Source organism: Garra rufa, chromosome 1, assembly GCF_049309525.1.
Source record: "Garra rufa chromosome 1, GarRuf1.0, whole genome shotgun sequence".
NCBI lineage: Eukaryota > Metazoa > Chordata > Actinopteri > Cypriniformes > Cyprinidae > Garra > Garra rufa.
Genome location: NC_133361.1, coordinates 78,794,261 through 78,820,398, shown reverse-complemented (window position 1 = coordinate 78,820,398; position 26,138 = coordinate 78,794,261). Strand labels below are relative to the sequence as shown.

The window sequence follows — 26,138 nt, the reverse complement described above, 5'->3', positions numbered from 1 at the left end:
TTATATTTAATAAGGATGATTTATTTAACATAGCTTGTAAAAACGCTTTAATTGATGCAACAATATCCATTGGTTTAAAAACTTTAAAAGCACAAACCTTTCTTCATGTGAATCACAACAGATGAGGAGCGCGCGCAGCTTTATGACGTCACATCACCAGAGCAAAATAAAAGTCCCATTGGTGCACTGCTCTCTAGAATCACAAACACATCATAGAAATGTTGTATGTAGAATAGAATTTCATACTCATATGATGATGCTTTTCTAAAGTTACTACGTTGTAAATCTATTAATATTATTCTCTTTTTTAATGTACATTTATAACACTTTGTTTTATGTTGATATACCTTGCCAAAAATATGCCCACATATTCAGTTCACTCAATATCTTCTTTTATTAAAAGTGAAAAGTTTAGGTAATAAATACAAGACACAATAAACAGTTTATTAGAATCTTTAACTAAAAGTACATCTTCTGGAAAAAAAAAATGTAATGTTGTATTAGTGTTATGATTTTAGTGAAGTTAAATGTTTTGAAAGCAGAATACCTTTAATACACCTGCAGGAAAATGAAGATCAGGAGACTCTTATTTGAGCTGGTCCTGTGTGTCGCTGTGATCATCCAGACTGACTAAAACACTCAATCACTGGAGTTTTATTCAGATTTCAGGAGGCCGTTCTTACAGATGAAGACAAAGCTCTCAGATCACAACCTTAAACACAGTATTCAAGGGATGTGATCAGTTCTATACTAAACTCTAACTATTGCACTCATGATCACAGAGATCAGGGAAAGACATTCACACACAACTCAAGTGTTCATTAGCATTAACATTCACAACAATTAAAGAAATGTGGCAGAAACATAGAGAGCATCACAGATTTGTATTCACACACACCTAAAGCAAAAGAGATTCATTTACAATTGAACATTTACCTTTTTGCTGAATTTCCTAGGCAATAATTTCATTTCAACCAATATAATTTTGTCTTTAACAGTAATGATTGTCACACCTATGGACTGTCCTTGTGTTTGATTTTGTTTCCATGTTCTCCTTGTCCTTTTTTTCCCTGATGTTTTCTAATGCCTATATTTGGTTGTCCTGTTCCTGTTTCAGTTGATTTCAGATCTGTCTTGTCTATCCTTCGTTTAGTTGAGTATTTAAGAGAGATCTGTTCCTGGTTTTCTCCTCCGATCTCTTACGTCCTCCAAGTGAAAGTCTTCCTGTTGTTCTCCTGAGTTGTGTTTTAGTTTGTCCATTAAAGACTTTTAAGTTTTAAGTTCACTCCTGCGTTTCCTCATCTCCTCGTTTACCACTCCGTAGATTTGTGAAATATGACAATGATAATGAAATGATAATAAATAGTAAATATCCAATCATAAATTTGGAAAAGAGGATTTGGAGTGCCTTACCAAATTGCTTAATAGTCAGCTGCAAATATGGTTTGACCCCAAAAAAATTCTAGCAAAAGGTTTCTCAGTGGTTTACAGTAGTATCAGATGTACTTAAAAACATACTAAAAGTTTACCAAAGTTTGACTCCAATAAAGGCCCAATTTTCAAAATGGCGGCCGTCAGGTCCTCAAAATGAACATTACTCCTTTGTATTCATCCTAGACCATGAATACTGGTGCCTGATACATGTTTTGGCCATGTAATATTTTAATTAGCATATTTGCATGATAGATACAGGTAAATTATAAAATTAAACTATAAATGTCTAAATTAAAATGTCGTGGAAAAGTTAATTTATTTCAGTAATTCAACTCGAATTGTGAAGCTTGTGTATTAAAGGAGTCATCGGATGCTCATTTTCCACAAGTTCATATGATTCTTTAGGGTCTTAATGAAAAGTCTGTAATATACTTTGGTTAAAAATTCTGCAAAACATCAGCTCATTTAATCGCATGGGCCCTTTAATGCAAATGAGCTCTGCTCGCCCCGCCCCTCTCTGCTGAGGGATTAAGATCTGTAATGTTTAGTTTAGCCACGTTTAGCTGCATTTAGCCGTGTTCATCGACGAAACTTGCCAACGAGCACATTATTAAGATTCACACGAACAGAGACGCATATGTAGATCGGGATCGGCGCTTTCCTTTTAAAAACGAAAGTAACGTTGTCCTCTGCCTCTTAAGCAGCTCAGATGTTGGGAGCAAATGACTACTGCTATGTTCATTATTACATCCAACAACAGAAAACCTCAATCACTCAATTAGAGTCTTCCTCTGCCCCTGAGTCACACAATGGCGAACGGAGTCAGACTGTTACAGCTTGGTGAGGGCGGATCTAAGGTAAGACGCTCATGTCAATCTACTATCGTGGGAGTGGCCTCTGTTGGTGTTCCGTCACAACGACAAGAAGCTGAGAATGACCCAATTTTAAAAAGGGGATATTACTTTTAAAGATTAAAAAAATACCACTGGGTGGAGGTTTATCATTGTAGGGTGGTTGTGTTTTAAACACAAACACCTTTAAATAAATTCATTTCATACAGACTGAAGTAGTTTAAGTCTTTGGTTCTTTTAAATCGTGATGATTTGGCTCACATTTAACAAAAACCCACCAATTCAGTATCTCAACAAATTAGAATATGCTGACTTGCCAATCAGCTAATCAACTCAAAACACCTGCAAAGGTTTTCTGAGTCTTCAAAATGGTCTCTTAGTTTGGTTCACTAAGCTACACAATAATGGGGAAGACTGTTGATCTGAAAGTTGTCCACAGGACAATCATTGACACCCTTCACAAGGAGGTTAAGCCACAAACATTCATTGCCAAAGAAGCTGGCTGTTCACAGAGTGCTGTATCTAAGCATGTTAACAGAAAGTTAAGTTGGATGGAAAAAGTGTGGAAGAAAAAGAAGCACAACCAACCGAGAGAACCGCAGCCTTGAGAGGCTTGTAAAGCAAAATCGATTCAAGAATTTGGGTGAATTTCACAAGGAATAGACTGGACTTGCGTCAAGGCATCAAGAGCCAAAGTCCTCTTTTCAGATGAGAGCAAGGTGGCAGAGTCCGGAGAAAGGGTGGAGAAGCTCATAGCCAAAGTTGCTTGAAGTCCAGTGTTAAGTTTCCACAGTCTGTGATGATTGGGGTGCAATGTCATCTGCTGGTGTTGGTCCACTGTATTTTTTTTGAAAACCAAGTCACTGTACCCATTTACCAAGAAGTTTTAGAGAACTTCATGCTTTCTTCTGCTGACCAGCTTTTTAAAGATGCTGATTTCATTTTCCAACAGGATTTGGTACCTGTCCACACTGTCAAAAGCACCAAAAGTTGGTTAAATGACCATGGTGTTGGTGTGCTTGATTGGCCAGCAAACTCACCAGACCTGAACCCCATAGAGAATCTATGGGGTATTGTCAAGAGGAAAACGAGAAACAAGAGACCAAAAAATGCAGATGAGCTGAAGGCCACTGTCAAAGAAACCTGGGCTTCCATACCACCTCAGCAGTGCCACAGACTGATAACCTCCATGCCACGCTGAATTGAGGCAGTAATTTAAGCAAAAGAAGTATTGAGTACATATACAGTAAATGGAGATACTTTCCAGAAGGCCAACAATTCACTAAAAAGTTTTTTTTTATTAGTCTTATGAAGTATTCTAATTTGTTGAGATAGTTAATTGGTGGGTTTTTGTTAAATGTGAGGCAAATCATCACAATTAAAAGAACCAAAGACTTAAACTACTTCAGTCTGTGTGCAGTGAATTTATTTAATACACAAGTTTCACAATTTAAGTTGAATTACTGAAATTAATGAACTTTTCCACAGCATTCTAATTTATTGAGATGCACCTGAAAGTGATTATAAGTAAAATTATATATTAAAGCAACTTGAAATAAGTGACCATTTAGAGGGTTCACACACAGGCCTCTGTTCGGGCTAATTCAGAGTTTTTTTTATGATCAAAGTTATACAGCTCCAATTTAAGGAACTTTTGGGTGCATTAACTTTTACATTGAATGTCAAGTCTGTGTTTTAGAAGAAAAAAAAGAGCTGTATGTGTCCAAAAACATGTACTGAGTAGGAGTTACATGACATAGGCTAAATCGTTTAAAACTCTGGTTCACCCCAAACAAAGATAAAACCTTACAGTAATCTCACAACATCATGTATTCCATAAGTATGTAATCATGTCTCTGCAATTTAGACGAGTCCAATGGATTCATAGACCAGGAAAACATTGGGTTAGACACCAAGATTACTTGGCTAGATCAAATAATGAAGGAGTTAGGATATTTTAAGGGTTTTCTGCCCATCTTGGACGCCATCTTGAAACTGACACCTTTCTAGTGGTCAAACTTTGGAAAACTTTTAGTATGTTATTAAGGACACCTAATACTACAAAAAACAGCTGAGAAACCTTTTGTTAGAATTTTTTTGGGGTTAGGTGTTTTTTTTCCATATATGCAGCCGCCTATTATGTACCTGTGTTAAAAAGTAAATATTTCTTTTTTGAAAGTACAAATAGTGATTATATAAACTTAATTCTTCAAGATTCTTTACACATAAAGGCAAATGTATACGCCTTTATTTATACCCAAACTTAGTCAACTGTGAGTAGCACTTCATTACTGTATATGAAAAATATGAATGAAAGATATTTAGATTATTTGCACATGTTTATTAAATCTTGATATTCTACATTATTTGGATTTTCATGATTTACAAGTTACAAGTTGTGTAAAATCATTAGAGTCAGGAGTGACTCAGTGCTATGAATGGACTTAAAACCTGACTGAAATTTTCCAGAACTACTTAGAAAATACCAAACACAAACGGTTCTAGTACCTTAGGTTAAAGAAACCACAGAATTAGGCTGATAGTTATTTAAAACAGATGTGTCTAAAGAATAATGACTGCAAAATACATTCAGAAAAGAGCATTAGAAACTCAGCAGAAAGATAAATGGCATTTGAATTTTAAAATGAATATTTTTAGCTTTAGGAGTGTGTGAATATGAATGTGAAATCATGCTAAGTGTCATCTTGTGTCTTTATTGGCTGTTGATGTTTCTGCCTCATTTCTTTAATTGGTTTCTTTGTTTCTGATCAATATCTGAGTTACATATGAATGCAGAGACTTTCCCTGATCTCTGTGATAATGAGTCTATAGTTCTGCTGATTGGATTAGAGTCGCTGAAAATCTGGGCACATTCCTGTAACTGCTTACATCCTTTGCATATTTTATCTTCTAATGACGATCCTGAAATCTGTCTAAAACTCCAGTGATTGAGTGTTTAGTAAGTCTGGATGACTGCAGCGACACACAGTAACATCTCAATCAAGATCTTCTCTCCTGAGTTTACTACAGGTCTAACTGGATGTTGCAGGTATTTTGGTTTCAAAACTTTTAACTTCACTAAAATCATAACTCTAATATAACATGAATGCACTTCTAGAGATTGAGTTTGTAAAGCAGGTATTGTATCTTGTATTTATTAACTGAATTTTTTCGCTGTTAAAAGGGAAGATGAGGAGTAACAGCTGAATATGTTGACATGTTTTTTGCCAATTAAAGATACAGAAAAGGTCATAATCAAGTTTAATAAAGGAATGGCAGAGAGGATGGGAAAAGGAAATCAAGGGTAGACACATTTTTCTGTTCAATCTAAAGTTAGAAACAAATGTTTTTGTACTTGTCCATCCTGTAGGGACTCAGTTAAACTAGATTGAGATTGGGGCATTGTGGGTTTAATAATTTTTGTATATTGCAGGAAAGCATATTATTCTCTTTTTTTTCTTCTTTAATATTCACTCACAAAGACTGTTGATGCTGATCAAATACCATGATGTGAGTCTTAATTTGAAGTCATTCCCCGTAATATTTTCCCTCCTTTCGGCGCTTCTCACTCCAGTCCAGCGGGTGGCACTAACACACACTTCTGTTTGACAAACACCATTAAACCTAAGAAGAAGAAGATTAGTTTCAGTGCTCTGTTGTTTTGTTGTGATTCGGTTTTAGTTCAGTCTGTGAGAAATGTAGTTTCTGTAAACAGAAAAAATACAGTTTTTGAATCCAGTCAGTAAATACCTGTAATATCCTCATCCTCACAGCTGTGACTAGGTTTTGAAGCGAGCAGGAATATCTGGAGAAGTATCAGCTGAACTGAGATCTGCTGCTGTGAAGATGGAGTTTGTTAAAGTGGAGAGTGAGGAGAACACGAGTGAACTAGAAACCTGGAGAATAAAACAAGAGGAAACAGAACCTTTGAGAATAAAACAAGAGGAACCAGAACCTTTGAGAATAAAACAGGAACCAGAACCTTTGAGAATAAAACACGAGGAACCAGAACCTTTGAGAATAAAACAAGAGGAGCCAGAACCTTTGAGAATAAAACAAGAGGAAACAGAACCTTTGAGAATAAAACAAGAGGAGCCAGAACCTTTGAGAATAAAACAAGAGGAACCAGAACCTTTGAGAATAAAACAGGAGGAACAAGGAGGTTGGTGTTTAATCTTCATTCATCTTTAATGACTGTTTGTGGTACATTATTTCAAAGTTTTATTAATACTGAGTTTCAAGCTGCTTTAGATTTAGTTAATTGTAATAGAAACAATATTTAAAGCAGATCAGTCTGTTAAAGTATAGATGGGGCAGCAAAAGCACTTCCAGATCTAGTAAGAAACATTTAAATTCTGCACAGAATTTTTGGTAACATTTTCTATGAAGCCCCTATTTATAATACATTATAAAGTATGTCTAAGGCATTGTAATGAATGCATCATAAAAAAATAATAAAAAAAAATCTTATAAAATGTTCTCATGAATAATCAGAACAATTACAATGTACTAAAGTACTTGAGTATTTGGGGTTCTAATTTTTGAGATTATGATTATTTATTAGACACGATGGGCGGCATATTAAATCAACGCAATTTTTAATGGACTATTTCATATATATATAATTTTTTTTTTTTTTTTTTTTTACATTTTATTATGATGGGCCCCCTGGTCTACTGACTAGAAGCAACTTTCCAACTACATGTACATTCCCACTACACTAACACTCCTTTATCAGTAGTATTATTAGTCTAGTATTATTCGACTTAGGTTAAGTTTGGCTTGGTAGAAGGTTTACAAACTTGCAAAGTTACATATCAGTTTGTCTTTTGGGGAACCATCAAAATACAGTGTTAGAATATATTTAGCATAATAGTAATAATAATTATTGCTAGCTGACATGCAGTTGAAAAGTTACTTATCAAAAGCTGTATAAAGGGTACCATCAAAATAATCTAACTAATAATACAAACGTGTCATGTTACACATTCATCTGATACATTAACTTTGGCTCTGTGATAGATATTATTATTGTTATTATTATTAATACTTATAAGTGCTCTTTGTATGCTTCCAGTAGTGACATGCTAAACATGGTAATATATGAGACTTATGTTATAACTATGAGGAGATAATCACATGCTTAAAAGCTATAACCGCAAATAAATAAAAATTACAATACGTTAAAACTTTTTTATGATACAACACACTATACGTTTTTTTTTTTTATAATGCACTATGAATTCGTTAAAGTGCCTTAAGCATACCCTTATAATGCATTATAAATATGGTCTTCAAAGAAAGTGTTACTGAATTAATTTATGAACAGATCAAACACGGCTGATGCAGAAACAGTAGTGTTAGCTACAGTCATGTCCAATGCTAATACATAATCAGTTTCAGGGTTTGTACATTTTGGGAGAGAAATTCAAGAACTTTTCAACGAAATTAAAATTTTGCATGCCTCCTGACTCGAGTTTAGTGCTTTGCTGTCAAATGTGTCTTACCAAGAAATAAATATGTAATACAGTTTAGTAACTGCGCTTATACATTCAAAACAATAGTAATATTATGGTTAACTTGTTATTCACTTTTTAGCATCAAATGATGATTTGTTTATGCAGTTTGAGGTTTAAAAACATGTTATTTTCCACATACTGTACATTATTGTTGCTCCTCTCTGCCCTCCCTTTAAGAAACGCTTTGATTTTCACAAAACTCACTGACTACGTTTACATGGACACCAGTTATCTAATTAATGACCTTATTCTGAATAAGACAATAATATGATTAAGCTGTTTACATGAGTTGCCTTTAGAATATTCCTTTCATGTCCCCTTTTTACATGTTATAGTGCATAGATCGATTAATGACACACATCATTACGTCCACACGCGACGCTATCAGTTCATCTTCTTTATAGACTTTTGGATGTTTGGGTTTTAATTTTACAAAAGCTTGAAGTGGCTCTGGACATATGCAATATTTTTTAGAATGTGTGAGTCAAAATTTGCCGTGGTCGCATTTGTGCGAGTGCGTGCTGTGCTGCTCCAAAGTGTCTGATCCATACAGCGAGCGTTTCAGAGCCAGTCAGTTTTTAGGAGAAAAAAAAGCACACGCAAGCACAGTCACCGAAAGCCAGTTTAGTTTTACTTTTTTTATTTGTTTTCATTTTGAAAACCCTGTTATCTTTGCCGTTTACCTCACATTACGCTTGGGAGGGTTTCTTTTATAATTTTTTTTATTAATTATTATGATTGCTCAGTGTTTGCACGCCCTGTAATAAATTGTTTAGTCGGAATATAACAGCATGTGATGGAGTCTATGCCTCGTCTTATTAGTTTTTGTTAATAAATGCTATATAAGCTAGTTTTAATTTATTTTTGTTATGCTGTTTAATTAAAATCCATATTTTAAGAATTTGTTTTAATCTTAAAATTGATAGGTGTAGCCTTATATATGCAATCAAAACCAAGATCATGACTTCGAAAGTAAAAGTAAAAAGACATTCCAATAGCGGAAATCCCGTTCACAAAATTAAAATAAATACATACAAATAATACTAATGAAAAAGGGGGTTGAATGTTAAAAACTTTTCCAGAAAACTAAAAATTATGATAACAAACTAGGCTATTTATTAGCAATGAGCATTGATTAAGCCCATGTTGTAGCAAAAAATAATTAAATTCAAATGAAACCAAAGCGCGACCAACTGAGAGCGTTATGCCGCGTTCCAGTCCAGACGACCCGTTACCCTTGTTTTTCCAAACTTCTACCCGTGAAAGTGCACTGGAACGGCACTCAAACCCATGAATTCCCATCCGTGAACTCGTACTAGATCGACGACGTACTCCCAGTTCCAATTTCTGACGTGACATAGCCCGAGAAACAACAATAAAGCCTCTAGGAGTGCGTTTTTTTAGTGGCACACGGTGGTAAAATAGAGTTTAGGACAATATAACGTTGCAATCAAATTATTAATACTATAAAAATAATAAATGCTTGGCGTGACTTGACTGGAACGTAACAAAGTCCTGAGTCGTGGTTTGAACACGTGATTTACGAGCTCAAAAACCTGCCTGGAATGCAAGCATTAGTGTGTATCCTGTCACAAAATGTGGCGAAAAGTCCTACACAAGGGGAATAGTCTGATTAAGGTGTGTACATGTCTTCCATAATGCGTCTAAAATAGGAATACTCCACCTGGCTTAATTCGATTTGTGTTTACTTCGATTATGACTTTAGGCGAATTAAATTGATCAGAATTTATCAGTTTACATGGTTGCTTCTTAATCAGAGTATTGACTTAATCGGGTAAAAATAGGAATATTGTTGTTCATGTAAACGCACTCACTGTTGATGGAAACCGAGGTGTTCTCTGATTGATTAGCTATCCGTGCTTTGGAATTGGCCGGATACCTCAAGCGTGTGTTGGAAATGTTACACCCCAACCATGTTGTGATACCATTTCTTGGCGCATCGAGACAGAAATGATAAAACCCATTATAAACTAGGCATTTGTTGCAAACGTGCAAACTCGTGTTTGAAAAGTCAGTACTGAATTCTTTAAATATGAAAACGTACTTGCAGGCCATCAGTCAGATGCACAGACTGTTCATGCAACATTGTGATTGGCCCACTTTATAGCCTTAACGCTTTGTTTCCTGAACCTGGGAGAGCAGCTTACAATGCCAGATGTACACAGTCTTCAGTGAAATGTGCATCACCCACTCAAATATTTGCATTTTACTGTTCCAGAACAGTGCTGTAAATGGGTCGTTGACGGATGAGACTTTTGAATAGGCCAATTTTAAAATACCAAAAATATGGGTATGTGTTTGGCCATTTTCCAAACATTTGGAATGTAGTGTACACATGCCTTTATAAAGAAAAGTAAAATATTTGACATTTTAGTGTTTTTAGACTTGAGTTGATAAAACGTAGCCTTAAAAAAGTCATCCGGGGCGACCGTAATATATCTCAAAATTCACATTTTTATGTATCATTAAGACTAGTTGAACACATATAAGTAGATAAACTTTTGAAGAAAGACAAACTTTTGTCCCCTTTCATTTTTTGAAAACCATTATTTCACAAGTTTATTCTATAATATCAGAGTGTCCCTCGTAATCCAGTTACAATACTGATTTTTACTTCAAAAGCAAAAAAACTGAATTGGCATTTATACAGATATTACACATTCAGCAATAGCATACCACTGATTAATATTTTAGGCTAAACTGATGGATATTTGGTTATGAATTTAGTGTAATTATTGCTTTCTTATCATTAGTCTCCCCAAATGATAAGAAAACCACAGGTATAAAAAATTCTGTTAAAATGTACACACAAGAGTTCAAGACGAAAGAAAATTTTACTCTTTTTATTCAAATAACATTTCAACATTTAAATATAACAAATCAGAAGGACATTAACATTTAAACGGAGCAATTCCAATAGGGTCCTCACACCATCGGTGCTCGGGCCCTAATTAAAGCTGCAAGTAGCAATGAACGGCCCCTTGCCATCTGCGCAGTCGCCATCACGATAGCATCAGGAAAATGGTGCCTAGTTGGCACAAGCATTCACAGTAAAACTCTGCCAGTTTGGATTTGAAGTTTACAGAATTGAAAGGGTTGCACTTTAAATTCAACACACAGACACATACACACAATATATACAATTTTGCCATCCAGTCTAATTTGTTAACATTAACTATATTAGTTTATGTGAACAATAATTAAATAGCATTTATTAATGTTTATTAATATTAAGCTACAAAAAGGTATTCATACATTATTATAATGTAAATTTGTATCTTTTAACAGTTTATATACTGTGAATTAACATTAACAAAGTTCATGTGGGTATACAGCAATAGACAATAAAGTGCCATATAAACACTTCATTCTTTGAAAATATCTTTAAAAAACAAGTTGAGTATTGTAATGAGGCGATATGAATATAACTCATCTTAAAATGGTATAATTTTCATATTTATGTAGATTACAGCACATCAATGGGTATTTCTTCCTCAAAGATGTTCTGCAAAACAGCATTATTCACTGGTCTCTGTCCCTTTCTCCCTTTCACCCCTTCCCCCTACACTCACTCTAACTCTCAACACACATATTTACAGGCAGGCAGAGTGAGAGCAGATTTCTGATTTCTTTTTTTAATTTTCTTTAATTCATAGAGCCTTGTATACTTATGAGATTAACAGCATTTGCTCAGAATGACTAGTTCTCTGTGTGAAAAAAGTTTTAAAGAGTTTGGATGCTGCACTTTAAAGATCTAAAAAATTAAGGTTATCTTTTTTACTATCACTTTAAAAAATCACCACAAAGATATCCAAAATCTGCTCGCAATTTAGCATCTTCAGAATCTTCTCTTCATGTTGATAAAGTTTGATGTGAACATCATGTTGCTCCTATGATGAGTATCAATTTGTTTACAGCCTGATTTTTTCCCAAAATCCACATTCAAATCAAAATATCTGGCTTCCTGTTGGTCTTAGCTAATAAGTTTAATTTAGAAAGTTGTCCAGATTGATGAGAACAATTTAGGTGACCAATGTTTAATAGCTCCTTGTAGCATACAGTCTAAACAGTTTATTTGATCTACCCTTGTCTCCTACTTTCTGTAGCTCTAGTGACTCTAGCACACTGCTAAAGAAGCTTTTTTTCTTTACCTCTCTCTTTTCCTTGCAAGATACTCTGCTCTTGTTGCAGGGTCGGAGTTGACTTTCTGTCTATGACGAGCAGTCTTCTCTTAGCTTGTTAATCATGCCATCTAGGAAATAGGTAAAACAGGTTAAAACTTGTTTAAAATGAAAAAATGATGTCATTCTGTATATTTTATACATTTTTCCTGTAGGACTGAACTACAACAAAAAATAAATGTTTATCCCTATAAAAGGAATGGAAAATGGTTGAATTTAGAAAAAAGATAAAATATACAAATTATTACGCTTAGACAATTAACTGTATATAATTTATGTATATAATATAAAAACTACAAATACAGGACATATATCTATCATTTAAAACACTCAGCAGTGGTCGCCCCACATGATACTCGGTCGCCCATATGATGTTTTCAAGTTCACTCAAGTATAACAGGCTAACAGTTAGCCTCAGAAACCAAACTAGCTTCTTCTAGTGACATGCCACTATCAAATTTACCATCAAAATATAGATTTGTGGGAAAACTTATAATTCACAGTTTTGGGGTGGTCGCCCCACATGATGACCAAAAGTTGTTTCCAGGGGATCTTCACTTGTGTCTGGCTGATGCAATATCCCATCCTTGAGTTGTTTTTCAAAATAAAGGTCCCAAAATTGTCGTTTGTTGAAGGTCACCCCGGATGATATGGATGGAATCAACATAATTCGAACAACATTCATTTGTATATCATGTTAGAAATATATGTGCAAATGCTTCGCAGTTTTGTCAATGGATGTAAAACATGTTTGAAATTATGCCAACTAGGAAAAGGGATATATTTAAGTTGATTTAAAGTGTTTTTAAACCAGTTTTCCTAACAAAACTCAAGGCTGGACAGTCGCCCAATATAATGTTTGGACACTTCGGATAGCAGAAAAATGATGAAAAACTTAAAAATTTGGAGAAGTTAGAGTGGTTTAGTAGGGGAAGAAAGTATAACAAGTAGATGAGAAATTTTATGTATTTTTTATTTTTTTCTGCAAAATAAAATCAACCCGGACTGAAAAAGGGGGCATCACGTCATTGACCCAAATATAACTTAAAACACTGATTTATAGTTGTGTCCTCATTTGAAAGGCCAAACAAAGAATGTTTGCTTTTGCAATGAAACACACTGCGTCTCCACAACATGGCGCTGCAACACTACTACATCCGGTGAAGTTACGCCTTCTTTCTTTTCATATTCATATTCTTATGGGATGTGTTACGCTAATCTACTCACGCCGTGATGTGGACAAGTGGGGGGGTTTGAACGAGCCAATTTAGGGAGGTGTGGCTGAGTCTTAATTTTCATAATAAATATCTCTTTGGTTTTGAGACTTTAAGCTTTGCAGCTTCACAAATCTTATCTAATGCACAAACAGCTTTTAACACTCCAAAGGAAACTGCATCATATGACCCCTTTAAATGATCTTTATTTTTGATATCCCACACACCAGCTCTACCAAATCTGCTTCCGGTGCCACCATCTGTAGGACTTATTGGCACTGCTCTCAAATGTTAGTTTTTTCATGTTTTTCAGCTTATAACAAGTTACTGAAAATGAACCCTTTTTACTTTTATTTCAGAGTTGATTCAAGAAAAAGAAGAGAATGAAGAATCAAGTCAAGTTGAGGAGAAAAAATATTCCAAAAATGGAGAAAAACCTTTGAGTTGCTCTCAAGCCAAACAGAAATATTTAAATAAAAGAAGAGCAGAGAAATGTTCCACCTGCACTCAGTGTGGAAAGAGTTTAACTAGAAAAACAGGTCTTGAGCATCACATGAGAATTCATAGTGGAGAAAAACCATTTACTTGTGATCCACGTGGGAAGAGTTTTTCACGCTCATCAAGCTTTAAGGAGCACATAAACATCCACACTAAAGAGAAGCAGCACACATGTGATCAATGTGGTGAAGTGTATTTAGCGGCTTCAGGTCTGAGGAATCACTTGAAAGTTCATACAAAGGTGAAGCCACATTCATGCCATTTGTGTGGTAAGAGTTTTTGGTGTCTACAAAGTTTGCAAGTATATGAGAATATAAATACTGGTGTGAGAGAATGCATGTGTTCTAAGTGTGAAAAGATTTTTACTTCAGTAACTTATTTAAAACTGCATAAGAGGATCCACACTTATGAGTGTTCACAGTGTAACAAGATATTCAGTAAGTCAGGAGACCTGAAAATACATGAGAGGATCCACGCTAGAGCGAAATCGTATAAATGTTCACACTGCAAAAAGAGTTTTAGTCAGTCAGTACATTTGAAAACGCATGAGAGGATCCACACTGGAGAGAAACCTTATGAGTGTTCCCACTGCAACAAGAGATTTATTCAGTCATCATATCTGAAAATACATGAGAGGATCCACACTGGAGAGAAACCTTATGAGTGTTCACACTGCAACAAGAGATTTAGTCGATCAGTACATTTAAAGACACATGAGATGATCCACACTGGAGAGAAACCTTATGAGTGTTCACACTGCAACAAGAGATTTAGTCGGACAGTAAATTTAAAAACACATGAGATGATCCACACTGGAGAGAAACCTTATAAGTGTTCACACTGCAACAAGAGATTTAGTCAGTCAGTAAATTTGAAAACGCATGAGAGGATCCACACTGGAGAGAACCATTATGAGTGTTCACACTGCAACAAGAGATTTAGTCGGTCAGTACATTTGAAAAGACATGAGAGAATCCACACTGGAGAGAAACCTTATGAGTGTTCACACTGCAACAAGAGATTTCGTCGGTCAGAACATTTGAAAACACATATGAAGATCCACACTGGAGAGAAACCTTATAAGTGTTCACACTGCAACAAGAGATTTAGTCAGTCAATAAATTTGAAAATACATGAGATGATCCACACTGGAGAGAACCCTTATGAGTGTTCCCACTGCAACAAGAGATTTAGTCGGTCAGTACATTTGAAAAGACATGAGAGGATCCACACTGGAGAGAAACCTTATGAGTGTTCCCACTGCAACAAGAGATTTTGTCGGTCAGAACATTTGAAAACACATGAGAGGATCCACACTGGAGAGAAACCTTATGAGTGTTCACACTGCAACAAGAGATTTCGTCGGTCAGAACATTTGAAAACACATATGAAGATCCACACTGGAGAGAAACCTTATAAGTGTTCACACTGCAACAAGAGATTTAGTCAGTCAGTAAATTTGAAAATACATGAGATGATCCACACTGGAGAGAACTCTTATGAGTGTTCACACTGCAACAAGAGATTTAGTCGGTCAGTACATTTGAAAAGACATGAGAGGATCCACACTGGAGAGAAACCTTATGAGTGTTCACACTGCAACAAGAGATTTCATCGTTCAGAACATTTGAAAACACATGAGAGGATCCACAATGGATAGAGACCTTATAAGTGTTCACACTGCAACAAGAGTTTTAGTCAGTCAGTACATTTGAGTGTTTGGTTCTGTTTTTTTTGTGTATATCTCTGGCTGGTTTACACATACTGGTCTGGCATGTACTGTATATGTATACCCATCCCTTCTTGTAAATTTGTAGGAGAGAGATCAATCTCATTAGTTCACTTTTACCTTAAGTAGTTAATGATCATTTTTAGTCATAATTAAATGTTACCTTTTCATCAATACATTATCTTTACTTTTTATTTTTTATTAACAACATTTGTGGTCAACTCAGTGTATTTGCATAAGAAAAATTTTATTTTAGCTTTAATTGTTGAAAGCCATAATGTTTTATGATTTTTTTTAAAATATCTAAATAAAGTTTTTAAAATAGAATTTAATTAAATGCCTTTATTGTCCTTGTATTTTTCTAAATACAGTAAAATTAGGAGTATTAGGAGATTACAAAGATTAAACAAGTTATTTATTTATTTATTTATTTATTTTACTCTAAAACGTGGAGTTTATGACCATGATTTAACTATAAAATCAGTTCTTTAAAATGAGCCCTTAATTATTTGTTTGGCAAATAGCGTTGTGGGTTTTGGTTATTTCGCTGTTTTTGGCTGTAAGGACCTTTGAAATAACTGAAATCGTGTGGCGAAGTGATATAGACATGTAATGCGGTTAAGTTGCATGGAACTACGTTTGCAGTGCGTTTCCCTGAATATAATGCCCACCTCTAGAACGTTCGTCAGCCAATCAGATTCAAGCATTCAATGGCCTCGTCGTATACAGGTCCTTTTCAAAAAATGATCATATTTTGATAAAGTTCATTATTTTCTGTAATGTACTGATAAACAGTAGACTTTCATATATTTTAGATTCATTACAACACAACTGAAGTAGTTCAGGCCTTTTATTGTTTTAATATTGATGATTTTGGCATACAGGTCATGAAAACCCAAAATTCCTATCTAAAAAAAATGAGCATATTTCATCCGACCAATAAAAGAAAAGTGTTTTTAATACAAAAAAAGTCAACCTTCAAATAATTATGTTCAGTTATGCACTCAATACTTGGTCGGGAATCCTTTTGCAGAAATGACTTCTTCAATGCGGCGTGGCATGGAGGCAATCAGCCTGTGGCACTGCTGAGGTGTTATGGAGGCCCAGGATGCTTCAATAGCGGCCTTACGCTCATCCAGACTGTTGGGTCTTGCGTTTCTCAACTTTCTCTTCACAATATCCCACAGATTCTCTATGGGGTTCAGGTCAGGAGAGTTGGCAGGCCAATTGAGCACGGTAATACCATGGTCAGCAAACCATTATCCAGTGGTTTTGGCACTGTGAGCAGGTGCCAGGTCGTGCTGAAAAATTAAATCTTCATCCCCATAAAGCTTTTCAGCAGATGGAAGCATGAAGTGCTTCAAAATCTCCTGATAGCTAGCTGCATTGACCCTGCCCTTGATAAAACACAGTGGACCAACACCAGCAGCTGACATGGCACCCCAGACCATCTCTGACTGTGGGTACTTGACATTGGACTTCAGGCATTTTGGCATTTCCCTCTCCCCAGTCTTCCTCCAGACTCTGGCACCTTGATTTCCGAATGACATGCAAAATTTGAGCAACAGTCCAGTGCTGCTTCTCTGTAGCCCAGGTCAGGCGCTTCTGCCGCTGTTTCTGGTTCAAAAGTGGCTTGACCCTGGGGAATGCGGCACCTGTAGCCCATTTCCTGCACACACCTGTACACGGTGGCTCTGGATGTTTCTACTCCAGACTCAGTCCACTGCTTCCGCAGGTCCCCCAAGGTCTGGAATCGGTCCTTCTTCACAATCTTCCTCGGGTCCGGTCACCTCTTCTCGTTGTGCAGTGTTTTCTGCCACACTTTTTCCTCCCCACGGACCTCCCACTGTGGTGCCTTGATACAGCACTCTGGTAACAGCCTATTCGTTCAGAAATGTCTTTCTGTGTCTTACCCTCTTGATTGAGGGTGTCAATGATGGCCTTCTGGACAGCAGTCAGGTCGGCAGTCTTACCCATGATTGCGGTTTTGAGTAATGAACCAGGCTGGGAGTTTTTAAAAGCCTCAGGAATATTTTGCAGGTGTTTAGAGTAAATTAGTTGATTCAGATGATTAGGTTAATAGCTCATTTAGAGAACCTTTTCATGATATGCTAATTTGATATGAGCTGTATGCCAAAATCATCAATATTAAAACAATAAAAGGCTTGAACTACTTCAGTTGTGTGCAATGAATGTAAAATATATGAAAGTCTAATGTTTATCAGTACATTACAGCAAATAATGAACTTCATCACAATATGCAAATTTTTTTAAAAGGACCTGTATTGTTTATTTTTATATGTAAGTTAATATCACAAATAATATTATTTATATATATAGCTTCAGCTCTGCTCTTAACCGAATTTCCTGTTTACAGGGGTGTCTACGTCATTAGCCAATTGAACCATTTATTAAAGGTCCCATATTGTCAAAATTTCCTGGCTTTTTTCATGATAACTGAGGTCTAGCGGCTATGTAACTACCATATAAGTTTCAAAACAGTCAATCCACAGTAAACTTTACACAGCCTGCTTAAAGTATCTGTTCATCTTCACGAGCCGCTGTGACTTCCATACAGATGTGACGTCCGATCTGTAGTGGACCGCGCATTCCAGGGCCCAGTTTATGGCAAGGGCCCCTCCCTGGCCACAATAGTGGACAAAGGTTTGCTACATTTTGATTGGATCTTGGTGGACTAACATAAGCAAACTGTCCTCCTGTTATGAAGCAGACGGGACAACAAGGTAAGTATAATACAGGTGATGTTTTATTTATTCAAAGCAGCAGTGCCGGAGGTGAATGGAGAGTTCGTGATGGTGAGTATGACTTGTAGAGATGATTTCAGAGCCGGGTGGAAACGTGGAGTGAATAACAGGTCCTTTCCGTTACAGGTGGCGAGACTGGAGGATTCCAAGAACGATAGACGGAGGGATACTGAGAGTTCGTGAATCCGCCACCCTCAGCTGATGCGGAAGTCAGCTTACGGCCACACACCTCTGACGACTGGAAACTGCGAAGACACAGAGGACTGGAACTTGGAAGACTGGAACGAGACAGAGATCAGGTAAGTACAATAAGGTAAGTATTTCAGATAGTGAGACTCGTGGAGAGACACTAGCAGTCCGCTTTCGCTAGAACGAGCCCGGACAATGAGTGGTGTGTGGAGAGTGGCTTTTGTGTGCTGGTGATGATTGAGTGCAGGTGTCCGTTAATCAGTATTCAGGTGAAGGTGATCTGGGAGTGATTGTGGGTGCAGAACCTGACCAATCCGTGACACCAACGCCATCAGATAAGGATGCCAGGACAACTGCCAGACACCTCTTTGAGGGCAAGAAGAGACCTTTGGGACAAAAACCTGGGAAGGACAGAACTTCCTATTGGTCAAGACGCAGTTTCTGCCCTTCACCCACCTTGAAACTGCTTCCTAAGGTTTGGTCCTGTGACAGCCATAAAAATTCCTTAGGATCTCCAGACGCAGCAGCAATGGGTGAAACAAAGAGAGATCACAAAGATCCATCCAAATCCATCCATAACTATGTGTTTTCAAACCTTGAACTGATGCGAACCATAACACACACATCTTATACTTATTCAGAGAAATAAGTATTCTCACTGACAGCGATGTGTAGTGCAACATCTTCCACGAACTCAGCTGTTAATGGACAAATGAATGCATGTATGACAGGAATCTTTTGCAGGTGTTTAGAGTAAATTAGTTGATTCAGATGATTAGGTTAATAGCTCATTTAGAGAACCTTTTCATGATATGCTAATTTGATATGAGCTGTATGCCAAAATCATCAATATTAAAACAATAAAAGGCTTGAACTACTTCAGTTGTGTGTAATGAATGTAAAATATATGAAAGTCTAATGTTTATCAGTACATTACAGCAAATAATGAACTTTATCACAATATGCTTGTTAGAACCTCGTTTCTGGGTCACTGCAGTTTATCAGGCCTTTCTCAGATCTGTCGAGTGGATCAGCAACAAGCACTTGGGATACACAACAACACACCAAATCTAATACAAGTTGGTTTATTGTTATCTACTAAAGAAGATGGGGCAGTCCCATCTTTTATACAGCACCCTTACAAGCCTTCATGTAGGCGGGGGTTCACATATCATTTAAGAGAATACTTCTACATATGGGAAGGAAAATTACAGATGATCCAGGGTAACTATAAGGAAGAGAGGAAGATAGTGTAGCCGCACTGAACTGGTTTCCTGCCGAGAGATAACCCTGAAACAGACAGACAAAACATTCCCAGACAGAACCTAATATCACACTCTTAAATGAAGCAAACTGTGAAAGACAAGAAAACTACAAAATATTAACTCAAGGAAACTTCACTGCAAAACACATGAATTCTTATAATCCCCTCTTCCAGACTCTCTCTAGAGTCTAGATTCTCCAGTATCCTTCTGTGGCAGTGGGCGATATCCTGCAGAGATAGCAGACACCATAGTATACATACGTTGTGTGAAACATTTCACAATGCATGGACCAAAAATACACAATAAAAACAAAATAAGTAATACCGGTATTATCATTGAGACATAAGGTGCAAACGTGCCAAATAGGCTAGAGAGAATACCCCAATTCCAATTATTAGTTCTAGACTTTAGCTCATCCTCATATATCTGGGATGAGATCTGCTTCATAGTAGCTACAGCAGTGCCAATTGATCCCTCGGGCTCATCATTTGCAGGTATATATGTGCAGCATTTGTCACCTACAACAGAACAAACCCCTCCCTGCTGGGCAAGAAGCATGTCTAGGGCCAACCTGTTTTGCACGACCACCTGTCTCAGTGCTCTCAGTTCGCTTTGTACCCCTACCAGTGCAGCTGTGGTGCTGTTAACAAATGATGCCAGTCGATAATGCATGATGTTCTGTTGTCTCAGTAGGTCAGAGACGCCGAACTGAGGTACCATAGACTTCCAGAACCGAGTCCAGTGTGACCTCATCTGATGTTCATCAGGGACGTCCTCGTTGTTGACTGATCGTTTGCTCCTGAAAGACAAATCACGTTGTGTATGCATAACAGTCACATGATGTTGCAGCTGCACTGGTGCACAGAGGCCTGTCCAGTTCATCCTGTATGTGTTGTTTACAGTGTCCTCACCACAATACCAGTACCAGTCATCAGCCAGCACTGCACCTTTCGCTGGCCAGGGGGACTCACAGTACATTAGTGGTGATACACAGACAGTGTTCGTGGAGGTGTAACAAGCAGTTCTATTATTTCCCTTAGCACATGCTGCGGTGTTCTTCTCACATGAGCCCCTCTCGAACCTTGGACAGTAGCTTTGCAGCCACCTGTCTATACCCTGCCCTTGGTTTATTATTTGTTTACAATTTGTAGCACTTATACCTGTCACGCTTTCACCTGATGTCCCATTAAAACAATAAGGAAACATAAAACCTTCTGGTAACACCAGGCTAACTTTTACATCAACAGTTTCAGTTTGATTTTTACTTGATGCACTACCTTCTTTCTTGCACGTTTCATTCATACAACAGTAATTATACCGTTTAGTTTCAGCAGTATAGGGTGTTGTTACCCTCTTTACACACCTAGGAGACCATACATACATTTTCCCTGCATAATATGTACAGAACACAGTAAAATTGGGGGATTCACAGTTATAGACAAATGGTTTCAAGGATACAGTTATTATGGTGCGGAATAATTCTTGACACACCACACATGATTCATTGGTCAGTTGACGCGCTGTCCAGTTGGCATACTGCCAGAAGAGGTATCTTTTGGCCTCCTCCTTTGAAGCGTTGGGTACCAGGAGTCCCGCTAGGACAAGACAGGTTATTGCTCTGGAAAACAAAAACAGTTAGTACATATAATACATTGTTCTTCATTTCAAGGGTTTCACTCTGGTTGCATGAATCCACTGTGGAAAAAGATCAGTTAAAATAGCAGTTCTGGTCACAGCTAGTATCTCTGTAGGCCCATCATACAGAGAGTCATTAAGGCCCCCGGTTTTTAGTTTCTTTATCAATACTTGATTGCCCACTTCAAAGGGGTGTGAGTTAGCTGTAGGGATCTCAGGGTGTTTCATTTTAACCCTTTCCCAGAACTCAGTTAATTTTTCTATTAGGCCCACAGAGTACTCAGACATATGATCAGTTAACACCACACCTATCCCTACCATTCCGTGGCGCCAAGGGATGGGGAAAGGTCGCCCCATCACCACCTCATAGGGTGATAAGTTGTCTAAATTTGGCTGAGGCATCATTCTTAGGTCTGCTAAGACAATTGGAAGGACCCTTGTCCAATCGGATGTATTCATACTGATCATTGCTTTTCTTATCTTTTGTTTAATGGTCCTATTCTTCCTCTCAACGAAAGCCGAGCTTTGAGGATGGAAGGGTATATGTAGTCGCCAATCAATTTGTAATTCTTTCGCCAATTGCTGCGTTACTTTTGATGTGAAAGGTGTGCCCTTATTGGAATCTATTGATACCGGGATACCATATCTGGGTATGATTTCTTTGGTTAAAAACTGCAAGACCACATGGGCGTTTTCTTTGGCACATGGAAAGGCCTCTACCCACTTAGAAAATTTGTCCACAAGCACCAAGAGGTATTTAAAAGGTCCCCTCTTGGGCATGTGTGTGAAATCAACCTGCCATTCAGTAAATGATTGGTTAGGCCTCGGCAGGTGTTGGTGTTTTGCTGGAGGTTTGCTTATATTATTTTTTAGCGCAAATTAAACATCTGTCAAGAATGTCATTAACAGTCTGAGGTAATTGGTCGACGCAAAATAAACCACGCATTGTATCTAGTACCCCTATTCGGCCGCGATGAGTGATACCATGAAATTCGAGGACGAGAAACGGTAAAACAGACGTAGGTAAACACAGTCGACCCTCTTTGTCACGCCAGAGATCATCAGGTCCCTGAGACGCAGAAAAAACTGACCAGAATTGACGGTCAGATTCACTTGCTGCTTTCTGAACAGCGACAAGGTCAACATCTGGAATTAGTGACGACGTCATTTTTGAGGTTGACACTAGAGCTACATTAACATGGGGGCTTGGAGGCCCCTCTTGGGCCGCCCTTTTTGCATTTAGGTCAGCCAGTGAATTACCCTTAGCCTCATCTGTGTATAAATTCGAGTGACCCTTTGTTTTTACTATGGCTATTCTCCTTGGGAGACATGAGGCTTCAATCAATGACTCAACTAAATTTTGATGCAAAATTGGCTTGCCATCCGCCCCAACAAATCCCCTGGCTCGCCATATTTGAGCAAAGTCATGTACTACCCCGAAAGCATATCGTGAGTCAGTATAAATAGTCACATCTTTGTCGGCAAACATCTGACAGGCTCTTGTTAGAGCATACAGTTCTGCAGCTTGTGCTGAGCGAAAAGAAAGGCTGTGTGCTTCCAACACAACGTCAGGTAGTTGACATACAGCATAGCCACATAGGAAGACGCCATCTTGTGGTTTTGAGCACGAGCCATCCACAAAAACCATGTTACCCCCATCCAAGGGTGTCTCTTCCAAGTCATAACGGAGAGCACATGTATGTGCGATCTCTGCTAGACGGTCATGGGTTTCCATGGTGGCACAATCTATAGTTGGGGCTGTTGCTAGAAGGTGATGCAATGTCATAGCAACATTACTCATGCCTAATGAGCTCTTAATACTGAGGTTAGTTGTAGCAGTTAGCACATGTTCATACCCCGTCCTACGCTGTACCGACATATGTTGTGTGTTCAAATTCTGTATGGTGTGCTTTACCTGATGACAAGTGTGTAATGTTAAGGGGTGTGACAACACAATCTTTTCAGCATCTTGCACCATCAGTGCGCATGCTGCTACTGCCTGTAGGCAACGTGGTAGACCCCTGATGATATTGTCCAAGGTTTTTGAAAGGAAAGCCACAGGTCTCATTCCCCCTCCATGTTCCTGTGCTAATACTGCACATGCAGTATCAGGGCCATTGTAGGCAAACAAGTGGAAAGGTAACTTGTAATTGGGCAGGCCTAATGAGGGGCTGGAACATAGGGCCCCTTTTAGCTGCTTAAATGCCTGTTTAGCCTCATCTGTCCAGATGATAGGCGACGATGCAGGGGTTTTATTGTCATAACAGGATCTCAATACTTTATCAAAATGAGAACAGTCTGGGATCCACTGTCTGCAGTAATTAACTAGTCCCAGAAAAGCCAACATTTGCTGCTTAGTGCGTGGTTGGGGGTGATTCCTTACTGCTTGAAGTCTGTCAGCAGTGAGGGTGCGCTGACCTTTGGTTAGGCAATGGCCTAAATAGGTCACGGATGGTTGACAGAATTGTAACTTACTCTTGGAGACCTTAAAGCCGTGCTCACTGAGATGCTGTAACAGTGCTAGCGTACTTTCTTTGCAGACTTCCACCGTCCCAGCTGTTATCATAAGGTCATCAGCGTACTGATGCAGTGCGGCCCCTTCAGGCAGACTCAAAGTGGACAAGCAGTCTTTCACCACCATGCTAAAGTAGGCGGGACTATCAACATACCCTTGTGGGAGGCGTGTCAAGTGTATTGTTGACCCCTGTAGGTGAATGCAAATAAGGGCTGTGTATCTGGTTCCACAGGAATGCTGAAAAAAGCAGAACAGAGATCAACCACTGAGAAATATCCATGTTCACAATCAATAGCCATGAGAATAGATGTTACATCAGGTACCAAAGGGGCCATTGGTACCACCAATTCATTAATTCTCCTTAAATCTTGAGTGAATCTCCAAGTGCCATTTGGCTTGGGGACAGGATTCACTGGTGTGTTATAGGGGCTAGTGATGCGTTTTATTACCCCTTGCTTCACTGGCGATGACACTATAACATCAATACCCCTAGCCTTATCCTCTGATAGTGGATATTGCTTAATGTATATAGGGTCATTATGCTTAACTGTAGCGCAGTATGGGGAACAGGAGACACTACCTACATCATCCTTGTGGGCTGCCCACAGACTGTCTGGTAATTCAGAAAAGTCAGGTTGGGTTGAGGTTATTTTACAAGTGGACAACAGTGACACCTGCAGGCCATTCAGGGCACCTATTTCATTACACACTTCGTCCGAGGTGTGTACTACAAGTTTACCATTTTTAAACCTCATCTCAACCCCCAGGGCAGCCATCAAATCCCTTCCCATCAAGTTATAAGAGCACGAAGCCATATATACAAATCTGTGATTTAGTCTGTGAGAGCCTACCTTCAATTCTAATGGCGGCGTCAGCGGTGTCAAGAAAGGAGACCCATCAATCCCTACAGAATCAACACTCTGGTTAGAGAGTGGCCCCTCGTAGCCCCCACCCACCGATGACATAGTAGCCCCTGAATCAATGAGAAAAGGGTAATCCTGCCCTAACATGTTAATCATTAGAGTAGCAGGCTCCTCCCCATTGGGGGAGTCTATGGTTATAGACAAAAGGGCGGCGTTGGGGGCGTGATTCTGTGGGCAACCCTATTGAGTGTAATAGGGATTTGTATGTGGAGGGGGAGGTGGAGGGGGAGGCGGTGGTAGAGGGGGGAAAGAGTGATTTCCCTGATGCTGCGGCTGCTGTGGCTGCTGCTGTGGGTGGTATTTACCATTTCTCTCATCAGCTTGTCTCTTTTTGCAGGCCACTGCCCAGTGTCCCTTCCTCCCACAATAATTGCATCTACCCCCTTCTTAAGTTGGTCATGCACATTACCTGCTCCACCGCCTGCATAATGCAGGAAGGCAGGGTTCGCTGTTTTAGGAAGATCAAATAACCCGTCACCAGCCATTGTTCTAATCTTTTTTCCCACATCCTCCACAGTCAATCGTGATCGGTCGGTTAACTGCAATTTCAGCAAAGGCTGCACTTCGAGTGCACAATTGTTGAGGAATGTGGAAACAAAGAGGCAATCTGGCACATGGTCATCTAATTCAAACCCACCTAAGTGAATCCAAGCGTCTTTAAATCTTTTAAAGTTACATGTGAAAGGTCCCTATTGGCACGTCTTTCACCTATCAGAAATTTAGTAAGCTGCTTCTGAAGAGTAGATATAGCGTTAGGGTTGTCTCGCCAATAAAAATAACTTTCCCCATCTTTTTTATAAGATGCGGGTTTTGTTCTACCCTCCCATTCATCATCGTCCTCCCCCTACGGAGAAAAGAGGGGATTTGCCTGGAGCTCATCATTCGCTGCAGCTAAGCAGGTAACTATATCGAGTAAACGCGTCTCGTCGTATTTATTACCCATTTTGGACATGATTATGAATTTATAATCGGCGCCGGTAAAATGACTGTGTCGCGACAATTTTATAAACATGTCCACGAAGTGTAAAGGTTTGTCCACTTCAGGCAACATGCTCAAAATGTCTTTCAAAGTTGAGACGGACGGCGGAGTTACCTCTACGTGACCCTTTCGTTTTGATATCCACAAGTGAGCTTCATTTATTTTCTTGACGGCCGCTAGTGGGGGCGCGCAAGGCTCTGCGGAAGTAAGCGCGGGCGCGCTGCGCACGGGTATGTTATGTGCGGGCGCCGGATAGTGTGGCGGCGTGCACGGCGGGAGTGAAGAAGTAGACGGTGCTTCTGGATAGAGTTTAGCTGCTTTCTCTAATTTGGTTTTCTGTAACTTCGACTCAGCCTCAGCTAATAATTTTTTTCTCATTCTTTCCTATCGGCTTTTTCGGTACCACATTCCTGACAGATT

General features: G+C 38.5%; 1 protein-coding gene across 1 annotated transcript; it reads left to right on the top strand.

The window, feature by feature from the left end:
- The first annotated feature begins 5,931 nt into the window (after positions 1–5,931).
- LOC141339543 (uncharacterized) lies at positions 5,932–15,623 on the top strand. Its single transcript, XM_073844965.1, has 2 exons — positions 5,932–6,447; positions 13,580–15,623. The coding sequence occupies exons 1-2, from the start codon at positions 6,132–6,134 to the stop codon at positions 15,376–15,378; spliced, it is 2,115 nt and encodes a 704-aa protein (XP_073701066.1). The 5' UTR covers positions 5,932–6,131; the 3' UTR covers positions 15,379–15,623.
- The last annotated feature ends 10,515 nt before the right edge of the window (positions 15,624–26,138 follow it).